The 20,703-nt window shown below is 49.9% G+C and overlaps 1 protein-coding gene across 1 annotated transcript in view; it reads left to right on the plus strand.

Moving 5' to 3' along the window:
- NFATC4 (nuclear factor of activated T cells 4) overlaps positions 1-20,703 on the plus strand; it is a 98,707-nt gene that overhangs the window by 51,839 nt on the left and 26,165 nt on the right. Inside the window, exons 4-5 of the mRNA XM_073575503.1 lie at positions 6,906-7,105; positions 8,879-9,051. Coding sequence (XP_073431604.1) covers positions 6,906-7,105; positions 8,879-9,051 — 373 coding nt within the window. The remainder of the gene's footprint in view (positions 1-6,905; positions 7,106-8,878; positions 9,052-20,703) is intronic.

Consider the following 20,703-nt stretch of genomic DNA (forward strand, 5'->3'; position numbering starts at 1 on the left):
GGCTATTAATATCAGCTCACAGATGATTTCTTAGCCTTTACTGGTTAGTTTACAGGGGAACCCCAGAAAAAAATTGACATGGGATCCACCTAAAAATTTGCACCAGCAAAGGCTAGGCAGACAGCTGCGGGCTGATATTAATAGCCTGGGAAGGGGAAATGGATATTGGCACCCCCCAGGCTAAAAACATCAGCTCTCAGCTCCCCATAAATGGCGCATCTTATAGATGCACCAATTCTGGCACTTAGCCTCGCTCTTCCCACTTGCTCTCTAGCGGTGGCAAGTGGAGCTCATATTTTTGGGGTTGATGTCACCTTTGTATTGTCAGGTGACATCAAGCGAACATCTTAGTAATGGAGAAGTGTCTATAAGACACCTATCCATTGATAATTCTATAGTTATATGGTAAATAAAGACACAGCCAGAATAACGTCCTTTATTTGAAATAATCACACAGACTCCTTTATTGAATCTTAATTTACCATACTTACTGACCGAATAATCCCCAACGCCCTCGTCTCCTGCAACAAAAAAAAATAAACCAACATATGATACTATCCTGTCCGACGTAGTCCATTTAATACCGAGTGTCCCATGGCGATCTCATGTATAAAACAGTCACATCGGGAGATATGACTGCTCTACCCTGCCTCTGGTGATACACTGACAGGAGGTAATCGCTCCCGCAGTGTAAAACTGCGCTGCCTTGAGATCAGCAGAGTTAATCAGCTCTGGTCCTCTCACTTACGGCACCGCTGCGTGAGAACCTTCCCACACAGTGGTGCCGTAAGTGAGAGCACTGAAGCTGATGAACTCTGGTGAACTCTCATGCAGCGCAGTGATACACTGTGGGAGCGATTACCTCCTGTCAGTGCATCACCGGCGGCCGGATAGAGCGGTCACATCTCCCGATGAGACTGTTCTACACCTGAGATCACCGTGGGACACTCAGATTACCTGGACTATGGCGGACAGGGAGTATATGTTGGTTTATTATTTTACATTATTTCTAGGAGACAAGGGTGTCGGATATTTGGTGTGAGGTGAGTATAATGGGTTTTTATTTTTTTGTGAATATGTATGTAATTTAACTTTTTTTTTAACTGTAAGCACAGGAGCCGGCAGATGATACTACTCTCAGCGGCACCTTCTGTCTCTGTTATCAGTGACAGCAGACAAAGCCCGATGGGAGCAGTAGTCTCATCGGCCCACGCCTGCATTTTTACAGCAGGTCACCGATGTGAGTCATAGTCAGCTGCGGAATCACGTTGACATCTGCTAGCATGATCCCGCAGTGCGGTGACTGACAGTACCGATGGTAGCGTTACCGCACACAGCCGCAGACAACCGTACACAGCCGCAGACACCCGCACACACACAAACACCTGAAGACAGACACACACATTCTCCGCCCACACACTCTTCCTCCTTCTGACATCATTTCTTTTTCTGCAGCTTTTTTGGCAGCAAATTCACAAACCTTTTGACACCTGTGGTTATTTTTGCAGATTTGACTGACTGAATGGAAGTCAATGGGTGCAGAAACGCTGCAGATCCGCAAAAAGAAATGACAAACTGCGGAAAATAAAATGCTGCAAATAAGTACAGAAATTTCCGCAGCATGTGCGCAACAATTCAGGAATGCAATTGATTAACATTGCTTAAGTAATCAATTGTGTTTTTGAAGCATTACCATATGGAAAAAACGCTGCGGCAATGCAAAAAATCTGCAACATGTCCACATAGCCTTACTGGTAGCAGGTCACTAATCCCGCCCATTGTTGACCCCGTCATATGATCGTGGGTTACCGAAGGGTCGGCAAGACAACCAAAGGTCTCCAGCAGACCTCTATGGTTGTCATAGCCGGATTGCTATGAACGCCCACCACCGGGCGGCGCTCATAGCGAGTGAGCATTTCTGCTACACACGTGTGATCTGATCATCACCTGTGTGTAGCAGAGGCGATCAATGTAGTACAGCTTCTAGTCTCCCATGGAAACTATTGAAGAATGCAAAAAGTAAAAAAAATCTTTTAAAAAATATTAAAAAATAAAAAAGTTCAATTCAACCACCATTCGCCCCATTCAAAATAAAACAATAAAAAAATTATATTTACATACAGTATATTTGTTTCAGAATTGCCCGATCTATCAATATAAAAAGAGTTAACCCGATAACTAAACGGCGTAACAAGAAAAAAATTCCAAAAATCAGAATTAAATTTTTCTGGTCGCCACTACATTGCAATAAAATGCAATAACGGGCGATCAAAAGATAATATCTGCATCCAAAATGGTATCAATAAAAATATCAGCTCGGCACGCAATAAATAAGCCCTCACCCAACCCGAGATCACGAAAAATGGAGACGCTTCAGGTCTCGGAAAATGTAGCTTTTTTTACGAAATAAATAAATGTTTTACTAAATAAAATAGAACCTCGACATCTTTGATGTCTATGAGCTTGTAATCTCAAACAAAAAAAGGAAGCACTCTGTAGCGCCATAGCATGCAAACATGAAATATTGAAAAATGAATTACATTACTACATTAGAAATATTGAGAAAGCTTAGCACATAAAATGGCCAATTTATATGTACGTGGAAGCCATGTTAAGGTGTTTCTCGTTTTCCAGGACCCTAACCTAATGCCAATCCTCACTTTGGGTCCTGTTACACTAAACGATGCACCAGCGATCCTGACAACGATACAACCTGGTCATGATCGCTGGTGCATCGCTACATGATCGCTGGTGAGGTGTCAAACATGCAGATCTCACCAGCGATCAGGACCAGCGAGGACGCTGGCATCAAGGGTAAATAGCGGGTAACTATGGGAGAGTAGTATCATCTGCCAGCTCCTGTGCTCACAGTTAAAAAAAATTACATACATATTCACATAAAAATAAAAACCTATTATACTCACCTCACACCAAATCTCTGACGCCCTTGTCTTCTAGAAATAATGTAAAATAATAAACCAACATATACTCCATCCTAAAGTCTTCATCTGTATGAGAACTTACGTAAATACTCTCCTTATACTGAAATCTATATCTCTGTGGAGTGGTGGTGGCCCTGCTGTGATTAAAAATGCCTGCGGCTAAGAGGCGGAGTGCTCAGTCAGAAGGTTAATGAATACAAATTTCAAAAAACTGACCATCACATCCAAGCATAAACTAAATGTGAACAGGTGCTTATCCTAGAGTCACCAACTCATATACACTCAAACAAAAAAGGAAGCACTCTGTAGCACCATAACATGCAAACATGAAATATGAAAAATGAATTTTATTACTGCATTAGAAATATTGAGAAAGCTTAGCGCATAAAATGGCCAATTTATGTGGACCTGGAAGCCACGTTAAGGCGTTTCTCATTTTGCAGAACCCTAACCTAATGCCAATCCTCACTTTGACTAAAGTGTTCATCTGTATGGGAACTTATGTAAAGCCTCTCCTTAGACTGAAATATATATCTCTGTGGAGGGGTTCACATTTAGTTTATGCTTGGATGTGACAGTCAGTTTTTTGAAATGTAAATATGAACTTGTAATGACCTGGTGAATCATAATGGCAGGTCAGTTTTAGCATTTAGTGAACTTTTTTTTATGTTTTTTACCAATGGTGGAATTGCCCATTTTGTTTCCAATTTCACCGCACTTGGAATTTTTTTCACGTTTTACAGTACACAATATGTTAAAACCAATGGTGTTATTCAAAAGTATAACTTATCCCGCAAAAAAACAAGCCCTTACTTGGCCATATTGACAGAAAAATAAAAAAGCTATGGCTCTGGGTAGAAGGGGAGCAAAAAGCGAAAAGGCAAAAACAAAAATACCTCTGGTTATGAAGGGGTTAAAGGGTTGTCAACCTTTTGTGTTTTCAACACATTTGATAAAATAAAAATAATGTGGACAACCTCAATAACTCATTCTGCAGCCGGCAATAGACAGTGTAATACAGATATAGAGTAGATAAAGTTATTAAGTGCAATGGCTGTGTGCTTTACAAGACTCGGACTATATTCATGTTTCCATATGTTCCCAGGTTCATGTACTGTATGCTTCTGTTCCTTTTGTTTTTAGGCTCTTCTTCAGCAGTTCAATGACCAATAGCTCCTTGTGCTGAGCTGTGCTGCCACTTAGCTGCTGTGGATGAGCTCATCCAGCTTACTGCAAGGGGACAGTCCCGTGTAGGTCTAGCCACACACCCCTGCAGTTGTATAGTAAACGTTTGACTATTACCAATAAGCAATCAATTTTCACTCTTTTTGCTATAATCAAAAGGTTGTCACATGGTAACCACTACAAGTGAGACAGGTCTAGATAATCGGTAATTTTTTCTTTAATTCACTAGTTGGTGAAAAAGCGTACCTCTCCTCGCTGCACAATGCCTGCCACAGTGCCCCGAATAAAGAGCCCTCACATGGTACAACATCACCAGTCATTGCCCCACCACCATGTCAGATATCACCCCAGTACAATACCAGTCACGGTGCCCTATCATATTGCGATATACAAAGCCCTCACCCTCCCTTGAGCTCTTCGGACAGCAGGGTTTAGGAGAGGAAGACAGAGCTTTAAAGATATGTTTCTGGTCTGTTCATGAGAGAGGAAATGGCTAGAAGGGCCTATCTGCACAGATTGCTCCACGTACCTCTCATATATACATATGGGCAATATAATATGCAGACATTTTCCTGTTAGCATATATGACAGTGCAGATTTTTCTGTGACCAATTTTTGTGTGGGCTTTTTGATTTCAGTTTTTTCATAGAACCAATATTACATGGTCACCTTTCAAGTGATTATCTAGATACACTGCTCAACATTGAAATTGAAATGCTAAGAAAGAAAAGTCGTGGAATTATGGGAATCAAAGGATCAATAGAAATGTTAATGATAATGGAAACAAAAATGTCTAAACATCTCAATTTATTCAGTATCAAGAATGAACACAACATGCAGAAATTCACTGGCGGCTCTCTTTGCAGTTGCCAACCAATGACATCTAAGATGTGTTTGATGTAAGACAAGTCTGAAGATGCTACAGGTCATGGTAGCACGTTTAGGCAACACAGGCTGCTCACAGTAACACAAGCAACATGCGGCCTGGATTGTCTTCTTGAAAATGGCCCTTGGAACACTTTCACGTTCCCTCATAAAAGCCTCTTTATGAAAACGTCCACGTGGTTTCCCGACTAATCGTCAGCTATCAGTACATACAAGACCAAAGCAGGACTTATCATTGAAAAGGACGGGCCTCCATTGCAACCTCCTTGTTGGTCTTCCTCTGCACTATGACGACCTTCAAGAGCTGTGTAGTGAGGTCAATGGAAAATCTGTATCTGGATGTCTGCCTTGTATTATGCAAATGCTTGCTGATGGTATGTGTAGACACTGATTGATGCCTTAGGCTTTGTATGTAACATCTAATTTCACTTGTAGCACAGAATGGATCACAATGAGCCATTCTTCAAATATGACAAGACGTGGGCAACGCCATGTAGAGGCCTTCACAAGGCACAGTCACACTTGTCCTACTGCCAGGATTGTAGTGTGTGGTGGCATAAAGTACAGTAGCCTGACTTAACTTGTCTTCACTCCAGGTACTAACAGCTTGGCATTGCATTGATTTTTGCTTTGGAACCAGTAGTATGGCCATTTTGGGTCCAAATAGCCATTTTTAAACACAACACATAGGGCCGCATGTTGCACATGCTATTGTGAGCAGTCAGCATTGCTTAAACATGCTACCATTTCCTGCAGAGTCTTCAGACTTGCCTCCCATTGAGCACATCAGGGACGTCATTGGTCGGCGATTACAAATGGAGCTGCCAGCAGTGGATTTTGCTGATTTGCTTCCTCAGGTGTATTCAGTGTGTCAGGACATTCCTCAGACAACCGTTAATAACCTTATTAATAACATGCCAAAGTATGTAAGTGCATTTGGTGCTCATTTTTAATAATGAATTGAGATGTTTTTAAAATTGTTTTTATTTTTTCTTCATTTGCATATCATTAAGACACCTATTGATAGTGATTTACATAATTACATGGCTTTTCTTTCTTTATGTTGTCATTTCAACGATGACCAGTATGTGTAAGATAAGGATTGCTTGAGATGGCTAAAACCTAAAGGATTTTGTGACGCCACAGTGATCTCACCAGCGAGATCGCTGTGTGTGACGGGGATCAGCGACCGACCCCCCTGCCGGTTTTCGCTGATCATGCTCGATCGGCCTGGACCATTTTTTTTATCGCTGGTCTCTCGCTGACCAGCACGCATCGCTGCATGTGGCAGCGAGAGACCAGCGATTAGCGACGCTGGACGCTGGTTTCTGATGTAAATATCGGGTATCCAGGAGCCGCGGCTCTTGGATACCCGTTGTTTACCTTGAAAACCGACGTTCACGCCGGTTTCCAAGGTAAACAGCGGGTATCCAGGAGCCGAGGCTCCAGGATACCTGATGTTTACATTAGAAACCAGCTTGCTCGCTGGTCCTGATCGCTGGAGGGGCTGTCTATGTGACAGCTCACCAGTGATCAGCCTAACGATGTGCCAGCGATCCCATCCATGTCAGTTCGTTGGTGGGATCGCTGGGACATCGTTATGTGTAATGGGGCCTTAAGCCGTTTGTAAGTTAGAGTAGAGAGCTCTAAGCAGGGAATCCTCTATTATGATGTTCGTATGACCTAATATGGCATTTAGAGGGGTTGTTTTCATGAGATAACCCCTTCAAGTTTGTTCTGTGTACATATGTGATAACATTAATGAAGACTGACACAGATCCTGTCAGAAATCAGAAGATAAATGTGTTACTATTAGAGCTTATCAAGAAAAATTAAATTGCATAAAAGATTATTCTTTACATAGCAAGCCGAATCTAATGCTATGCTTTGCAGCTTTTAGGATACAATGAAAAGCCACTTACCCTTCAAATGTTCATCGGCACTGCAGATGAGCGCAACTTGAGACCTCATGCCTTCTATCAAGTTCATCGTATCACAGGAAAAATGGTAGCTACACCAAGTTACGAAGCCCTGGTGGGAAGCACAAAAGTTCTGGAGATGTCCCTACTGCCCGAGAACAACATGTGCGCCAAGTAAGTTGTATGTCACAAAAGAATTAGTTACACTCCTATTGTTATAAGAAAAGATGACTTGTCACTAGTTCAAAAGTGGCCAGGCTTAGCTGTTATTTTATTTCCACTGCTTCTAAATATTTCATTTTTTTCATTTAGGTTCAAGACATGTGGGCCTATAAATTAAGTGCTAATTTCTATGGTCTTTACAAGGGGGTATGGCTGACAGGACTCTCTGAGAGTGTGTCTTTTGGCTGCTCTGTATTATTGCCTTGTGAGCAGTGCCCTATTGGTAAAGACCATAAAATTAGAGCTAAATAATAAAAGACCAACTCTCTGGAGCCATATGACAAATAGAAAAAAAAAGTACCCAGAGGAGCAGCGGGAATAAAATTCTAGCAAAAACCTCTCTATGATCATACATTATATCTATAGAAGGAATGTGTTTAACGCCTTCCTGACTTCTACTGTACATGTATATGGAGATGGATCAGGGCTGAGCTTGCTCCATTCTCAGCAGATGATGGTTGTGTTATTCAGCCATCATCTGCCTGTAACAGCAGCCAGTAGAGCTGAGCTCCGCCTGCCCTTGATAACGCCTTAAATTCCATTGTGAATCTCTGATAGCAGCATTTAAATAGTACAAACTGCGAGTGTGACTATCGCCTCCCTTCACCCATCCCCCGTGATGTGATCTCACAGTGCTGATGGGCTGCCATTGCAGCCAGAGATCTGCTGATGACCCGTGTGACTGCTGTGTTGGGACTTTTTACTTACTATATACTTCAAAACTGTGATATTGCAGAATACATTATTAGTGATCTGACTATTGCAGGTAGAAGTTTACTAAAAAAAAAAAAACTAAAGTAAAAAAAGTCTGTCCTTAAAATATGTTAAAACCAACGTAATTTGGATCACCCCTCCATTTCCCCCTAAAATCAATCTATCTATCTATCTATTTATCATTTCCATATCCATAAAAATTTTATCAAAACATAAAATGAATCAACCTGATAAACCCCATAAATAGAAAAAAAAATCTAAAACCCAGAGCTGCAACTCGGCAAAAAAATAGACTAAGAAACCATGAACTATTTTGAATCTACCCTAAAATGGTATCAGTAAAAAAACAAGTTAGTCTTCATAAAAAGTTGTGACAAAAAGAAAAAAACATTTTTTTTTCAATAAATTTTCACCTCTAAAATAATAAAGAAAAAACTGGACAAGTTGGGTATTGCTGTAATTGTACTGATGCGGTGAATCACGTTATCAGGTCAGTTTTACCACACAATGAACGCTTTAAAATAAAAACAATGTTGTTACGGTTTTCACCACACTTGAAATTTTTCCCCCATTTTCCAGTACATTTTATGACAACATTAGTGGTGGTGTCATTCAGAACTACAACTCGTCCCACAATAAACAAGTCCTTATACAGCTTTGGTAGATTAAAAATATGAGTTACGGTTCTTTGAAGAAGCGGAGGAAAAAAATGAAAACTTAAAAATGCTAGTTAACTGCGTCAGGAAGGTGTCAACTGATTTGTCACATTAATTTTTGTAAACTTTTTTCACTGCATTTTAGAATATTTCAGCAAATACATATTTTGGTATATAGAAAGAAAATTAATATGTTGAATACCACAAAATTACCCACCTTTCTCTGGAAACCCAACAAAAACCTAAAAATTAAATTTCTTGTTTCTGAAAATAAAGTTTTGCCAATTTAACTTTTTTGAGGGCTTTGCTGCAAGTTCTATATTACTTATGGATACTATATTTGGCCATGTTTCAGTATAGACTGCGCTGGAATCTTGAAACTCCGGAATTCTGACATCGAGCTCAGGAAGGGTGAGACAGATATTGGCCGAAAAAATACTCGTGTCCGTCTTGTGTTCCGGGTGCACGTACCACAAGGAGGAGGAAAAGGCATCTCTCTACAAGTGGCCTCTATACCTATAGAGTGCTGTAAGTAACCATTATAAATCGTGGTACCACAAAGTCATTTTCAGAGGTGTAATTTTTAAGGCTGCAGAGCATCTAGTTGCCCTGAGATCCTGGTGCATGAAGTAATCCAAATGCCCCTTTTCCAAGTAAACAAATCCGTATTTTAATTGGCACATGGCAAGCAGATAGGGATGAGGGGATCGATCCGTGAGTTTGCAAAGAGTCTGGATAGTGAGAGGACATCACAGCTTATTAATAGAGATAGGAAGATAAGGCTACAAAACAATGAAAAACTATCATTCTTGCCCATAGCCATATACGTTAAAAGGCTTTAATGGCGTTGGCTACAGTCCTACAATACCTCAGAAAGCCATGCATGTCTTTTTTGAGCAATTGGAGTACTTGCCATTGACATTGAATCAATTCTCCACAAATTTCCTTTTTTGGAGAATCCAACAATAGGTTTGAATTTGAAGTTTCAAACATTTGCTCAACTCCAGCTATGAATCATTGCGTTAAATGTTAAGCTTCTTCCTGTGGTCACTGTTGGGATCCCACTGCATATAAAATTATGATGGAGTTCAATGGGAGATGTATAAACATTCCTTAGTGGTGAAAGAAGGACAAAATGTAACTAGATGTGTATTTCCTGAAGGAAGTACAGATAGTGGTTTGAAATGGTGCCCGAGCTGCCCCTTTAAGAGAGACTTGCCTGCTGCCCCTGCAAGACTTTCAACTCAGGATTCGTTTTAAGTGTGGGTGCCTCTCAGGGGACACTTTTGGCCTCAGGGTCTGATTTGGTGGGTGGGGCCCTCAGGGCCTGATTTTGTGGGTGGGGCACCTCAGGGTCAGATTTGGTGGGTGGGGCCCCTCAGGGTCCGATTTGGTGGCCGGGTCCCCTCAGGGTCTGATTTGGTGGTTGGGGCCCCTCAGGGTCCAATCTTGTGACCGGGGCCCCTCAGGGTCCAATTTTGTGGGTGGGGCCCCTCAGGATCCGATTTTGTGGCCGGGGCCCCTCAGGGTCCGATTTGGTGGGTGGGGCCCCTCAGGGTCTGATTTGGTGAGCGGGGCCCCCCAGGGTCCGATTTGGTGAGCAGGGCCCCTCAGGGTCTGATTTGGTGGGCGGGATCTATCAGAGTCCGATTTGGTGGGCGGGGCCCCTCAGGGTCCAATTTGGTGGGCGGGGACCCTCGGGGTCCGATTTGGTGGGCGGGATCCCTCGGGGTCCGATTTGGTGGGCGGGGCCCCTAGGGGTCCGATTTGGTGAGCGGGCCCCTCAGGGTCCGATTTGGTGAGCGGGGCCCCTCAGGGTCTGATTTGGTGGGCGGGATCTATCAGTCTGATTTGGTGGGCGGGGCCCCTCAGGGTCCAATTTGGTGGGCGGGGACCCTCGGGGTCCGATTTGGTGGGCGGGATCCCTCTGGGTCCGATTTGGTGGGCGGGGCCCCTCGGGGTCCGATTTGGTGGGCGGGGACCCTCGGGGTCCGATTTGGTGGGTGGGGCCCCTCGGGGTCCGATTTGGTGAGCGGGGCCACTCTAGGTCTGATTTGGTAGGCGGGCCACTCTGGGTCCGATTTGGTGGGCGGGGCCCCTCAGAGTTCAATTTGGTCAGCGGGGCCCCTCAGGGTCCGATTTTGTGGTTGGGGCCTTTCAGAATCCGATTTAGTGGGCGGGGCCCCTCAGGGTCCGATTTGGTGGCTGGGGCCCCTCAGGGTCCAATTTTGTGGCCGGGTCCCCTCAGGGTCTGGATTTGTGGGTGGGGCCCCTCAGGGTCCGATTTTGTGGGTGGGGCCCCTCAGAGTCCGATTTTGTGGCTGGGGCCCCTCAGGGTCTGATTTTGTGGCTGGGGCCCCTCAGGGTCCGATTTTGAGGGTGGGGCCCCTCAGGGTCTAATTTGGTGGGCGGGGCCCCTCAGGGTCTGATTTTGTGGGTTGGGCCCCTCAGGGTCTGATTTTCTGGCCGGGGCCCCTCAGGGTCCGATTTTGTGTCCGGGGCCCCTCAGGGTCCGATTTTGTGGCCGGTGCCTCTCAGGGTCCGATTTTGTGGTTGGGGCCCCTCAGGGTCCGATTTTGCGGCCGGAGCCTCTCAGGGTCCGATTTTGTGGTTGGGGCCCCTCAGGATCTGATTTTGTGGCCGGGGTCCCTCAGGGTCCGATTTTGTGGCCGGGGCCCCTGAGGGTCCAATTTTGTGGGTGGGGCCCCTCAGGGTCTGATTTTGTGGGTGGGGCCCCTCAGGATCCGATTTTATGGTTGGGGCCCCTCAGGGTTCAGTTTTGTAGGTGGGGTCCCTCAGGGTCCGATTTTGTGGCCGGGGCCCCTCAGGGTCCGATTTTGTGGCCGGGGCCCGTCAGGGTCCGATTTTGTGGTTGGGGCCCCTCAGGGTCCGATTTTGTGGGTAGGGCCCCTCAGGGTCCGATTTTGTGAGTGGGGCCACTCAGGGTCCGATGTTGTGGCCGGATCCCCTCAGGGTCCGATTTTGTGGGTGGGGCCCCTCAGGGTCCAATTTTGTGGCCGGGGCCCCTCAGGGTCCAATTTTGTGGGTGGGGCCCCTTAGGGTCCGATTTTGTGGGTGGGGCCCCTCAGGGTTCAATTTGGTGGGCGGGGCCACTCTGAGTCTGATTTGGTGGGCGGGCCACTCTGGGTCCGATTTGGTGGGCGGGGCCCCTCTGGGTCCGATTTGGTGAGCTGGACCCCTCAGGGTCTGATTTGGTGGGCGGGATCTATCAGAGTCCGATTTGGTGGGCGGGGCCCATCAGGGTCCAATTTGGTTGGCGGGGACCCTCGGGGTCCGATTTGGTGGGCGGGGCCCCTCGGGGTCCGATTTGGTGGGTGGGGCCCCTCGGGGTCCGATTTGGTGGGTGGGGCCCCTCGGGGTCCAATTTTGTGGTTGGGGCCTTTCAGAATCCGATTTAGTGGGTGGGGCCCCTCAGGGTCCGATTTGGTGGGCGGGGCCCCTCAGGGTCCCATTTGGTGGGCGGGGCCCCTCAGGGTCCGATTTGGTGGGCGGGGCCACTCTGGGTCTGATTTGGTGGGCGGGGCCACTTTGGGTCCGATTTGGTGGACGGGGCCCTTCAGGTTCCGATTTGGTGGGCGGGGACACAGAGTCTGATTTTGTGGGTTGGGCCCCTCAGGGTCCGATTTTGTGTCCGGGGCCCCTCAGGGTCCGATTTTGTAGCCGGTGCCTCTCAGGGTCCGATTTTGTGGTTGGGGCCCCTCAGGGTCCGATTTTTGGGGCCGGGGCCCCTCAGGGTCCGATTTTGCGGGTGGAGCCCCTCAGGGTCCGATTTTGCGGGTGGGGCCCCTCAGGGTCCGATTTTGCGGGTGGGGCCCCTCAGGGTCCAATTTTGCGGGTGGGGCCCCTTAGAGTCCGATTTTGCGGGTGGGGCCCCTCAGGGTGCGATTTTGTGGCCGGGGCCCCTTAGGGTCCGATTTTGCGGGTGGGGCCCCTCAGGGTCCGATTTTGTGGCCGGGGCCCCTCAGGGTCCCATTTGGTGGGCGGGGCCCCTCAGGGTCCCATTTGGTGGGCGGGGCCCCTCAGGGTCCGATTTGGTGGGCGGGGCCACTCTGGGTCTGATTTGGTGGGCGGGGCCACTTTGGGTCCGATTTGGTGGACGGGGCCCTTCAGGTTCCGATTTGGTGGGCGGGGACACAGAGTCTGATTTTGTGGGTTGGGCCCCTCAGGGTCCGATTTTGTGGCCGGGGCCCCTCAGGGTCCGATTTTGTGTCCGGGGCCCCTCAGGGTCCAATTTTGTAGCCGGTGCCTCTCAGGGTCCGATTTTGTGGTTGGGGCCCCTCAGGGTCCGATTTTTGGGGCCGGGGCCCCTCAGGGTCCGATTTTGCGGGTGGAGCCCCTCAGGGTCCGATTTTGCGGGTGGGGCCCCTCAGGGTCCGATTTTGCGGGTGGGGCCCCTCAGGGTCCAATTTTGCGGGTGGGGCCCCTTAGAGTCCGATTTTGCGGGTGGGGCCCCTCAGGGTGCGATTTTGTGGCCGGGGCCCCTTAGGGTCCGATTTTGCGGGTGGGGCCCCTCAGGGTCCGATTTTGTGGCCGGGGCCCCTCAGGGTCCGATTTTGTGGCCGGGGCCCCTCAGGGTCCGATTTTGTGGCCGGGACCCCTCAGGGACCGATTTTGAGGGTGGAGCCCCTCAGGGTCTAATTTGGTGGGTGGGGCCCCTCAGGGTCCGATTTTGTGGGTGGGGCCCCTCAGGGTCCGATTTTGTGGCTGGGGCCCCTCAGGGTCTGATTTTGTGGCTGGGGTCCCTCAGGGTCTGATTTTGTGGGTGGGGCCCCTCAGGGTCCGATTTTGTGATCAGGGCCCCTCAGGGTCTGTTTTTGTGGTTGGGGCCCCTCAGGGTCCGATTTTGTGGCCGGGGTCTCTCAGGGTCCGATTTTGTGGCTGGGGCCCCTCAGGGTCTGGATTTGTGGGTGGGGCCCATCAGGGTCCGATTTTGTGGGTGGGGCCCCTCAGGGTCCGATTTTGTGGCTGGGGCCCCTCATGGTCTGATTTTGAGGGTGGGGCCCCTCAGGGTCTGATTTTGAGGGTGGGGCCCCTCAGGGTCTAATTTGGTGGGCGGGGCCCCTCAGGGTCCGATTTTGTGGGTGGGGCCCCTCAGGGTCCGATTTTGTGGGTGGGGCCCCTCAGGGTCCGATTTTGTGGCTGGGGCCCCTCAGGGTCTGTTTTTGTGGTTGGGGCCCCTCAGGGTCCGATTTTGTGGCCGGGGTCTCTCAGGGTCCGATTTTGTGGCTGGGGCCCCTCAGGGTCTGGATTTGTGGGTGGGGCCCATCAGGGTCCGATTTTGTGGGTGGGGCCCCTCAGGGTCCGATTTTGTGGCTGGGGCCCCTCATGGTCTGATTTTGAGGGTGGGGCCCCTCAGGGTCTGATTTTGAGGGTGGGGCCCCTCAGGGTCTAATTTGGTGGGCGGGGCCCCTCAGGGTCCGATTTTGTGGGTGGGGCCCCTCAGGGTCCGATTTTGTGGGTGGGGCCCCTCAGGGTCCGATTTTGTGGCTGGGGCCCCTCAGGGTCTGATTTTGTGGGTGGGGCCCATCAGGGTCCCATTCTGTTGGTGGGGCCCCTCAGGGTCCGTTTTTGTGACCGGGGACCCTCAGGGTCTGATTTTGTGGCTGGGGTCCCTCAGGGTCTGATTTTGTGGGTGGGGCCCCTCAGGGTCTGATTTTGTGGCCGGGCCCACTCAGGGTCTGATTTTGTGGGTGGGGCCCCTTAGGGTCTGATTTTGTGGGTGGAGCCCCCTGGGTCCATTTTGGTGGGCGGGGCCACTCTGGGTCCGATTTGGTGGGCGGGGCCCCTCTGGGTCCGATTTGGTGGGCGGGGCCCTTCAGGGTCCGATTTGGTGGGCGGGGCACCTCTGGGTCCGATTTGGTGGGCGGGGCCCTTCAGGGTCCGATTTGGTGGGCGGGGCACCTCTGGGTCCGATTTGGTGGGCGGGGCCCTTCAGGGTCCGATTTGGTGGGCAGGGTCAATCTGGGTCCGATTTGGTGGGCAGGGCTCCTCGGGGTCCAATTTGGTGGGCGGGGCCCTTCAGGGTTTGATTTTGTGGCCGGGCCCACTCAGGGTCTGATTTTGTGGGTGGGGCCCCTTAGGGTCTGATTTTGTGGGTGGAGCCCCCTGGGTCCATTTTAGTGGGCGGGGCCACTCTGGGTCCGATTTAGTGGGCGTGCCCCTCATGGTCCGATTTGGTGGGCGGGGCCCCTCTGGGTCCGATTTGGTGGGCGGGGCCCTTCAGGGTCCGATTTGGTGGGCGGGGCACCTCTGGGTCCGATTTGGTGGGCGGGGCACCTCTGGGTCCGATTTGGTGGGCGGGGCCCTTCAGGGTCCGATTTGGTGGGCGGGGTCAATCTGGGTCCGATTTGGTGGGCGGGGCTCCTCGGGGGTCCGATTTGGTGGGCGGGGTCATTCTGGGTCCGATTTGGTGGGCGGGGCCCTTCAGGGTCCGATTTGGTGGGCGGGGCACCTCTGGGTCCGATTTGGTGGGCGGGGCCCTTCAGGGTCCGATTTGGTGGCGGGGCACCTCTGGGTCCGATTTGGTGGGCGGGGCCATTTAGGGTCCGATTTGGTGGGCGGGGTCAATCTGGGTCCGATTTGGTGGGCGGGGCTCCTCGGGATCAGATTTGGTGGGCGGGGTCAATCTGGGTCCGATTTGGTGGGCGGGGCTCCTCGGGGTCCGATTTGGTGGGCGGGGTCAATCTGGGTCCGATTTGGTGGGCGGGGCTCCTCAGGTTCCGATTTGGTGGGCGGGGCCCCTCAGGGTCCGATTTGATGGGCGGGGCCCCTCTGGGTCCGATTTGGTGGGCGGGGCCACTTTGGGTCCGATTTGGTGGGCGGGGTCACTCTGGGTCCGATTTGGTGGGCGGGGCTTCTCAGGGTCCGATTTGGTGGACGGGGCCCTTCAGGGTCCGATTTGGTGGGCGGGGCCACTCAGAGCCTGATTTGGTGGGCTGTGCTACTCTGGGTCTGATTTTTTGAGCGGGGCCACACTGGGTCCGATTTGGAGGCCAGGGTGGCTCAGCCTCCGATTTGGAGGCCGGGGTGGTTCAGCCTCCGATTTGGAGGCCGGGGTGGCTCAGCCTCCGATTTGGAGGACAGGGTCGCTCAGCTTTCGATTTGGCGCGCCGGCCCTTTAAGACTCATTTCGGTGCGCTGGCCCTTTAAGAATCACTGTGGCACGTCGGCCCTTTAAGAGCCAGGGTGGCTCACTGGGCTTCTAAATCCACTTTGTCGCACATTCTATCTCAGGGGCATGTGTCATGTGATGAAGCTAGATTTGCATTTGTGCTGTGGGTTTCACTTTAAGAGCTGATATTATGTGGCAGAAGCTCTGTCCTTGGGATGTCATGTGACGTTCGTAGGCGTTGGCATAGTAACTGGGTCTGCCTGCGCATATCAATGAGCTCAACTGCCATTTCAATCGCCTCAGGGCACGTTTTGCCATTACCCATTGAAAAGCATTGGAGACAGTGCATTCCAATGACGGGAAAAAAAAATTTCAAACGCAAATTGCGCAAAAACTACAAATCCGATGGACACGAAAAATACTTAGCACACCTCTCATGGACGCTGGCTTCGAAACAACACCTTAACGGCGTCTGTGCGTGTAGCGGTTCGGGCTGTATTAATTGCGGAAATCAACTTAATAATAATAAGAAGAACTAGATGTGTATTTCCTGAAGGAAGTACAGATAGTGGTTTGAAATGGTGCCCGGGCTGCCCCTTTAAGAGAGACTTGCCTGCTGCCCCTGCAAGACTTTCAACTCAGGATCCGTTTTAACTGTGAGTACCTCTCAGAGGCCACTTTGGCCTCAGGGTCTGATTTGGTGGGTGGGGCCCCTCAGGATCTGATTCCTTGGCCTGGGCTCCTCAGGGCTTGAATTGTTGGCGGGGATCTCTCAGGCTCCGATTTTGTGGGTGTGGCCCCTCAGGGTCCGATTTTGTGGGTGGGGCCCCTCAGGTTCCGATTTTGTGAGTGGGGCCCCTCAGGGTCCGATTTTGTGGCCGGGGCCCCTCAGGGTCTGATTTTGTGGCCGGATCCCCTCAGGGTCTGATTTTCTGGCCGTGGCCCCTCAGGGTCCGATTATGTGGGTTGGGCCCCTCAGGGTCCGATTTTCTGGCCAGGGCCCCTCAGGGTCCGATTTTGTGGCCGGGGCCCCTCAGGGTCCGATTTTGTGGCCGGGGCCCCTCAGGGTCTGATTTTGTGGTTGGGACCAATCAGGGTCCGATTTTGTGGTTGGGGCCCCTCAGGGTCAGATTTGGTGGGTTGGGCCCCTTAGGGTCTGATTTTGTGGGCGGAGACCCTCTGGGTCCGATTTGGTCGGCGGGGCCACTCTGGGTCCGATTTGGTTGGCGGGACCACTCTGTGTCCGATTTAGTGGGCGGGGTCCCACAGGGTCCGATTTGGTGGGCGGGGCCCCTCAGGGTCCGGTTTGGTGGGCAGGGCCTCTCTGGGTCCGATTTGGTGGGCGGGGCCACTCTGTAAGATTTGGTGGGCGGGGCCACTCTGGGTAAGATTTGGAGGCCGGGGTCGATGAGCTTCCGATTTGGTGGCCGAGGTCAAAGAGCCTCCGATTTGGAGGCCGGGGTGGCTCAGCCTCCGATTTGGAGGCCGGGGTGGCTCAGCCTCCGATTTGGAGGCCGGGGTCGATCAGCCTCCGATTTGGAGGCCGGGGTCGATCAGCCTCCGATTTGGAGGCCGGGGTCGATCAGCCTCTGATTTGGAGGCCGGGGTGGCTCAGCCTCCGATTTGGAGGCCGGGGTCGATCAGCCTCTGATTTGGAGGCCGGGGTGGCTCAGCCTCCCATTTGGAGGCCGGGGTGGCTCAGCCTCCCATTTGGAGGCCGGGGTGGCTCAGCCTCCCATTTGGAGGCCGGGGTGGCTCAGCCTCCCATTTGGAGGCCGGGGTCGATCAGCCTCCCATTTGGAGGCCGGGGTCGATCAGCCTCCCATTTGGAGGCCGGGGTCGATCAGCCTCTGATTTGGAGGCAGGGGTGGCTCAGCCTCTGATTTGGAGGCCGGGGTGGCTCAGCCTCCGATTTGGAGGCTGGGGTGGCTCAGCCTCCGATTTGGAGGCCGGGGTGGCTCAGCCTCCGATTTGGAGGCCGGGGTGGATCAGCCTCCGATTTGGAGGCCGGGGTCGATCAGCCTCCGATTTGGAGGCCGGGGTCGATCAGCCTCCGATTTGGAGGCCGGGGTGGCTCAGCCTCCGATTTGGAGGCCGGGGTGGCTCAGCCTCCGATTTGGAGGCCGGGGTGGCTCAGCCTCCGATTTGGAGGCCGGGGTGGCTCAGCCTCCGATTTGGAGGCCGGGGTGGCTCAGCCTCCGATTTGGAGGCCGGGGTCGCTCAGCATCCGATTTGAAGGCCGGGGTGGCTCAGCATCCGATTTGAAGGCCGGGGTGGCTCAGCCTCCGATTTGGAGGTCGGGGTGGCTCAGCCTCCGATTTGGAGGCCGGGGTGGCTCAGCCTCCGATTTGGAGGCCGGGGTGGCTCAGCCTCCGATTTGGAGGCCGGGGTGGCTCAGCCTCCGATTTGGAGGCCGGGGTGGCTCAGCCTCCGATTTGGAGGCCGGGGTCAATCAGCCTCCGATTTGAAGGCCGGGGTGGCTCAGCCTCCGATTTGGAGGCCGGGGTGGCTCAGCCTCCGATCTGGAGGCCGGGGTGGCTCAGCCTCCGATCTGGAGGCCGGGGTGGCTCAGCCTCTGATTTGGAGTCCGGGGTGGCTCAACCTCCAATTTGGAGGCCGGGGTGGCTCAGCCTCCGATTTGGAGGCCGGGGGGTCGATCAGCCTCCCATTTGGAGCCTGTGGTCGCTCAGCTTTCGATTTGGCGTGTTGGCCCTTTAAGACTCATTTCGGTGCGCCGGCCCTTTAACAGTCACTTTTGCACTTCGGCCCTTTAAGAGCCAGTTTGGCTCACTGGGCTTCTAAATACACTTTGGCGCACATTCTCTCTCAGGGGCATGTGTCATGTGATGAAGCTAGATTTGCATTTGTGCTGTGGGTTTCGCTTTAAGAGCTGATATTATGTGGCAGAAGCTCTGTTCTGGAGATGTCATGTGACGTTCGTAGGCGTTGGCATAGTAACTGGTTCTGCCTGCGCATATCAATGAGCTCAACTGCCATTTCAATTGCCTCAGGGCACGTTTTGCCATTTCCCCATTCAAATGCATTGGAGACAGTGCATTCCAATGACGGGAAAAAAAATTTTCGAACGCAAATTGCGCAAAAACTACAAATCCGATCGACACGAAAAATACTTAGCACACCTCTCATGGGCGCTGGCTTCGAAACGACACCTCAACGGAGTCTGTGCATGTAGCGGTTCGGGCTGTATTAATTGCGGAAATCAACTTAATAATAAGAAGAAGAATAAGTTAGCAGCGTTCGGATTACAATATAGTGGTTTTTTCAAACCACTATAATAAGTGCTCTCTATGGCTGTGTAACGGAAACAAGAGGTCTTGCAGGGAGTGCATTGCAGTCGTGTTTGATGATAGCCATGTTCTGCAACGGTATTATCAAAGGAGTTGTCCATTTTTTTTTAACTGTACTCAGAGTGATCTAAAAAGAAAATATGTACATCTACTCTGCTACCGATCCTCCACAACACTTCCATAGCACTGCTCAGGTCTCCTTGCTTCCTTGATTTTCTATCTAGGAAAGCAGATATGACTGATTAAGGTACTGAGCAGTGCAACAGAGGAGGGGCAAGGAATCGGTATGTGTCTATATATTTTTTTATTCGTAAACCATGCTGGGTCGTTTTTGTTTAACTGCAATAGATTACCATGTATTTTATTAACCCATTCACTCCCGAGCCTGTTTTCACCTTCATGACCAGGGCACATTTTACAATTCTGACCAGGGTCACCTTATGTGGTAATAACTCTGGAACACTTGAACTTCTGAGATTTTTTTTTGTTATTTACTGTACTTGATGATGGGGCTAAAATTTATTTGAGATTACTTGCGTTTAATTGTGAGAAAAAAATAAAAAAATTATCGTAAAGTTTGAAAATTTTGCAATTTTCAAACTTTTAATTTTTATACCCTTAAATCAGAAATACATCACACAAAGTAGTTAACAAATAGCATTTCCCACATGTCTACTTTTACATCAGCACAATTTTTGAAACATAATTTTGTCTTTTGTTAGAAGTTGGAAGGGTTAAAAGTTGACAGGCGGTTTCTCATTTTTCCAACAAAATTTACAAACCCTTTTTTTTAAGGACCACATTCCATTTGAAGTGACTTTGATGGATGTATATGACAAAAAAATACCCAAAAGTGACACCATTCTAACAACTGCACCCCTCACGGTGCTAAAAATCACATTAAAGAAGTTTATTAACCCTTCAGATTCTTCACAGGAACTGAAGCAATGTGGAAGGAAAAATGTAATATTGAACTTTTTTCCACAAAATTTTTACTTTAGACCAAATTTATTTTATTTTCACAAGGGTAACAGGAGAAAATGGACCTCCAAAATTTGTTTTTTCTTCCACCTACGCAGATACCCCATATGTGAGGGAAAACTGTTTGGGCACACATCAGGGCTCAGAAAGGAAGGAGTGACGTTTTTGAACACAGACTTTGATGGAATGGTCTTGGGGGGTGTCATGTCGCATTTGGAGACCTCTGATGTGTCTAAATAGTGGTGACTCACAGAATTTTAAGTTGATCTGTGAAAATGAAAAACATATAAAGATTTTTCCCACAAAAAATGTTGTTTTAGCCCCAATTTTTTTCATTTTCACAAATACCAGAAGAAAATGGACCCCAAACTTTGTTGCGCAATTTCTCCTGAGTACGCCGATACCCCATATGTGGTCAAAAGCTACTTTTGTGGCACAGTGCAAAGCTTAGAAGGAAAGAAGCGCCATATTGGAGTTCAGATTTTGCTGGACTGGTTTGAGGGTGCCATGTCCCATTGGTAGAACCCCTGAGATGCCAGAGCTTCAAAAAATCCCATAAGTGACCCCATTTTGCAAACTACACCTCTCAATGAATTCATCTAGGGGTGCAGTGATTATATTAACACCACATGTGTGTCACAGAATTATATAACATTAGCCCCAGATTTTACATTTTCACAGTTGGAAATGGGTAAAAATGGAACCAAACTGTGTCCCACAATTTCTTCTGAATGTAGAAATACCCCATATGTACTGTAT

This window comes from Dendrobates tinctorius, unplaced genomic scaffold (genome assembly GCF_039654945.1).
Source record: "Dendrobates tinctorius isolate UK_male_01 unplaced genomic scaffold, ASM3965494v1 ptg000044l, whole genome shotgun sequence".
In the NCBI taxonomy this organism is placed as follows: Eukaryota; Metazoa; Chordata; class Amphibia; order Anura; family Dendrobatidae; genus Dendrobates; species Dendrobates tinctorius.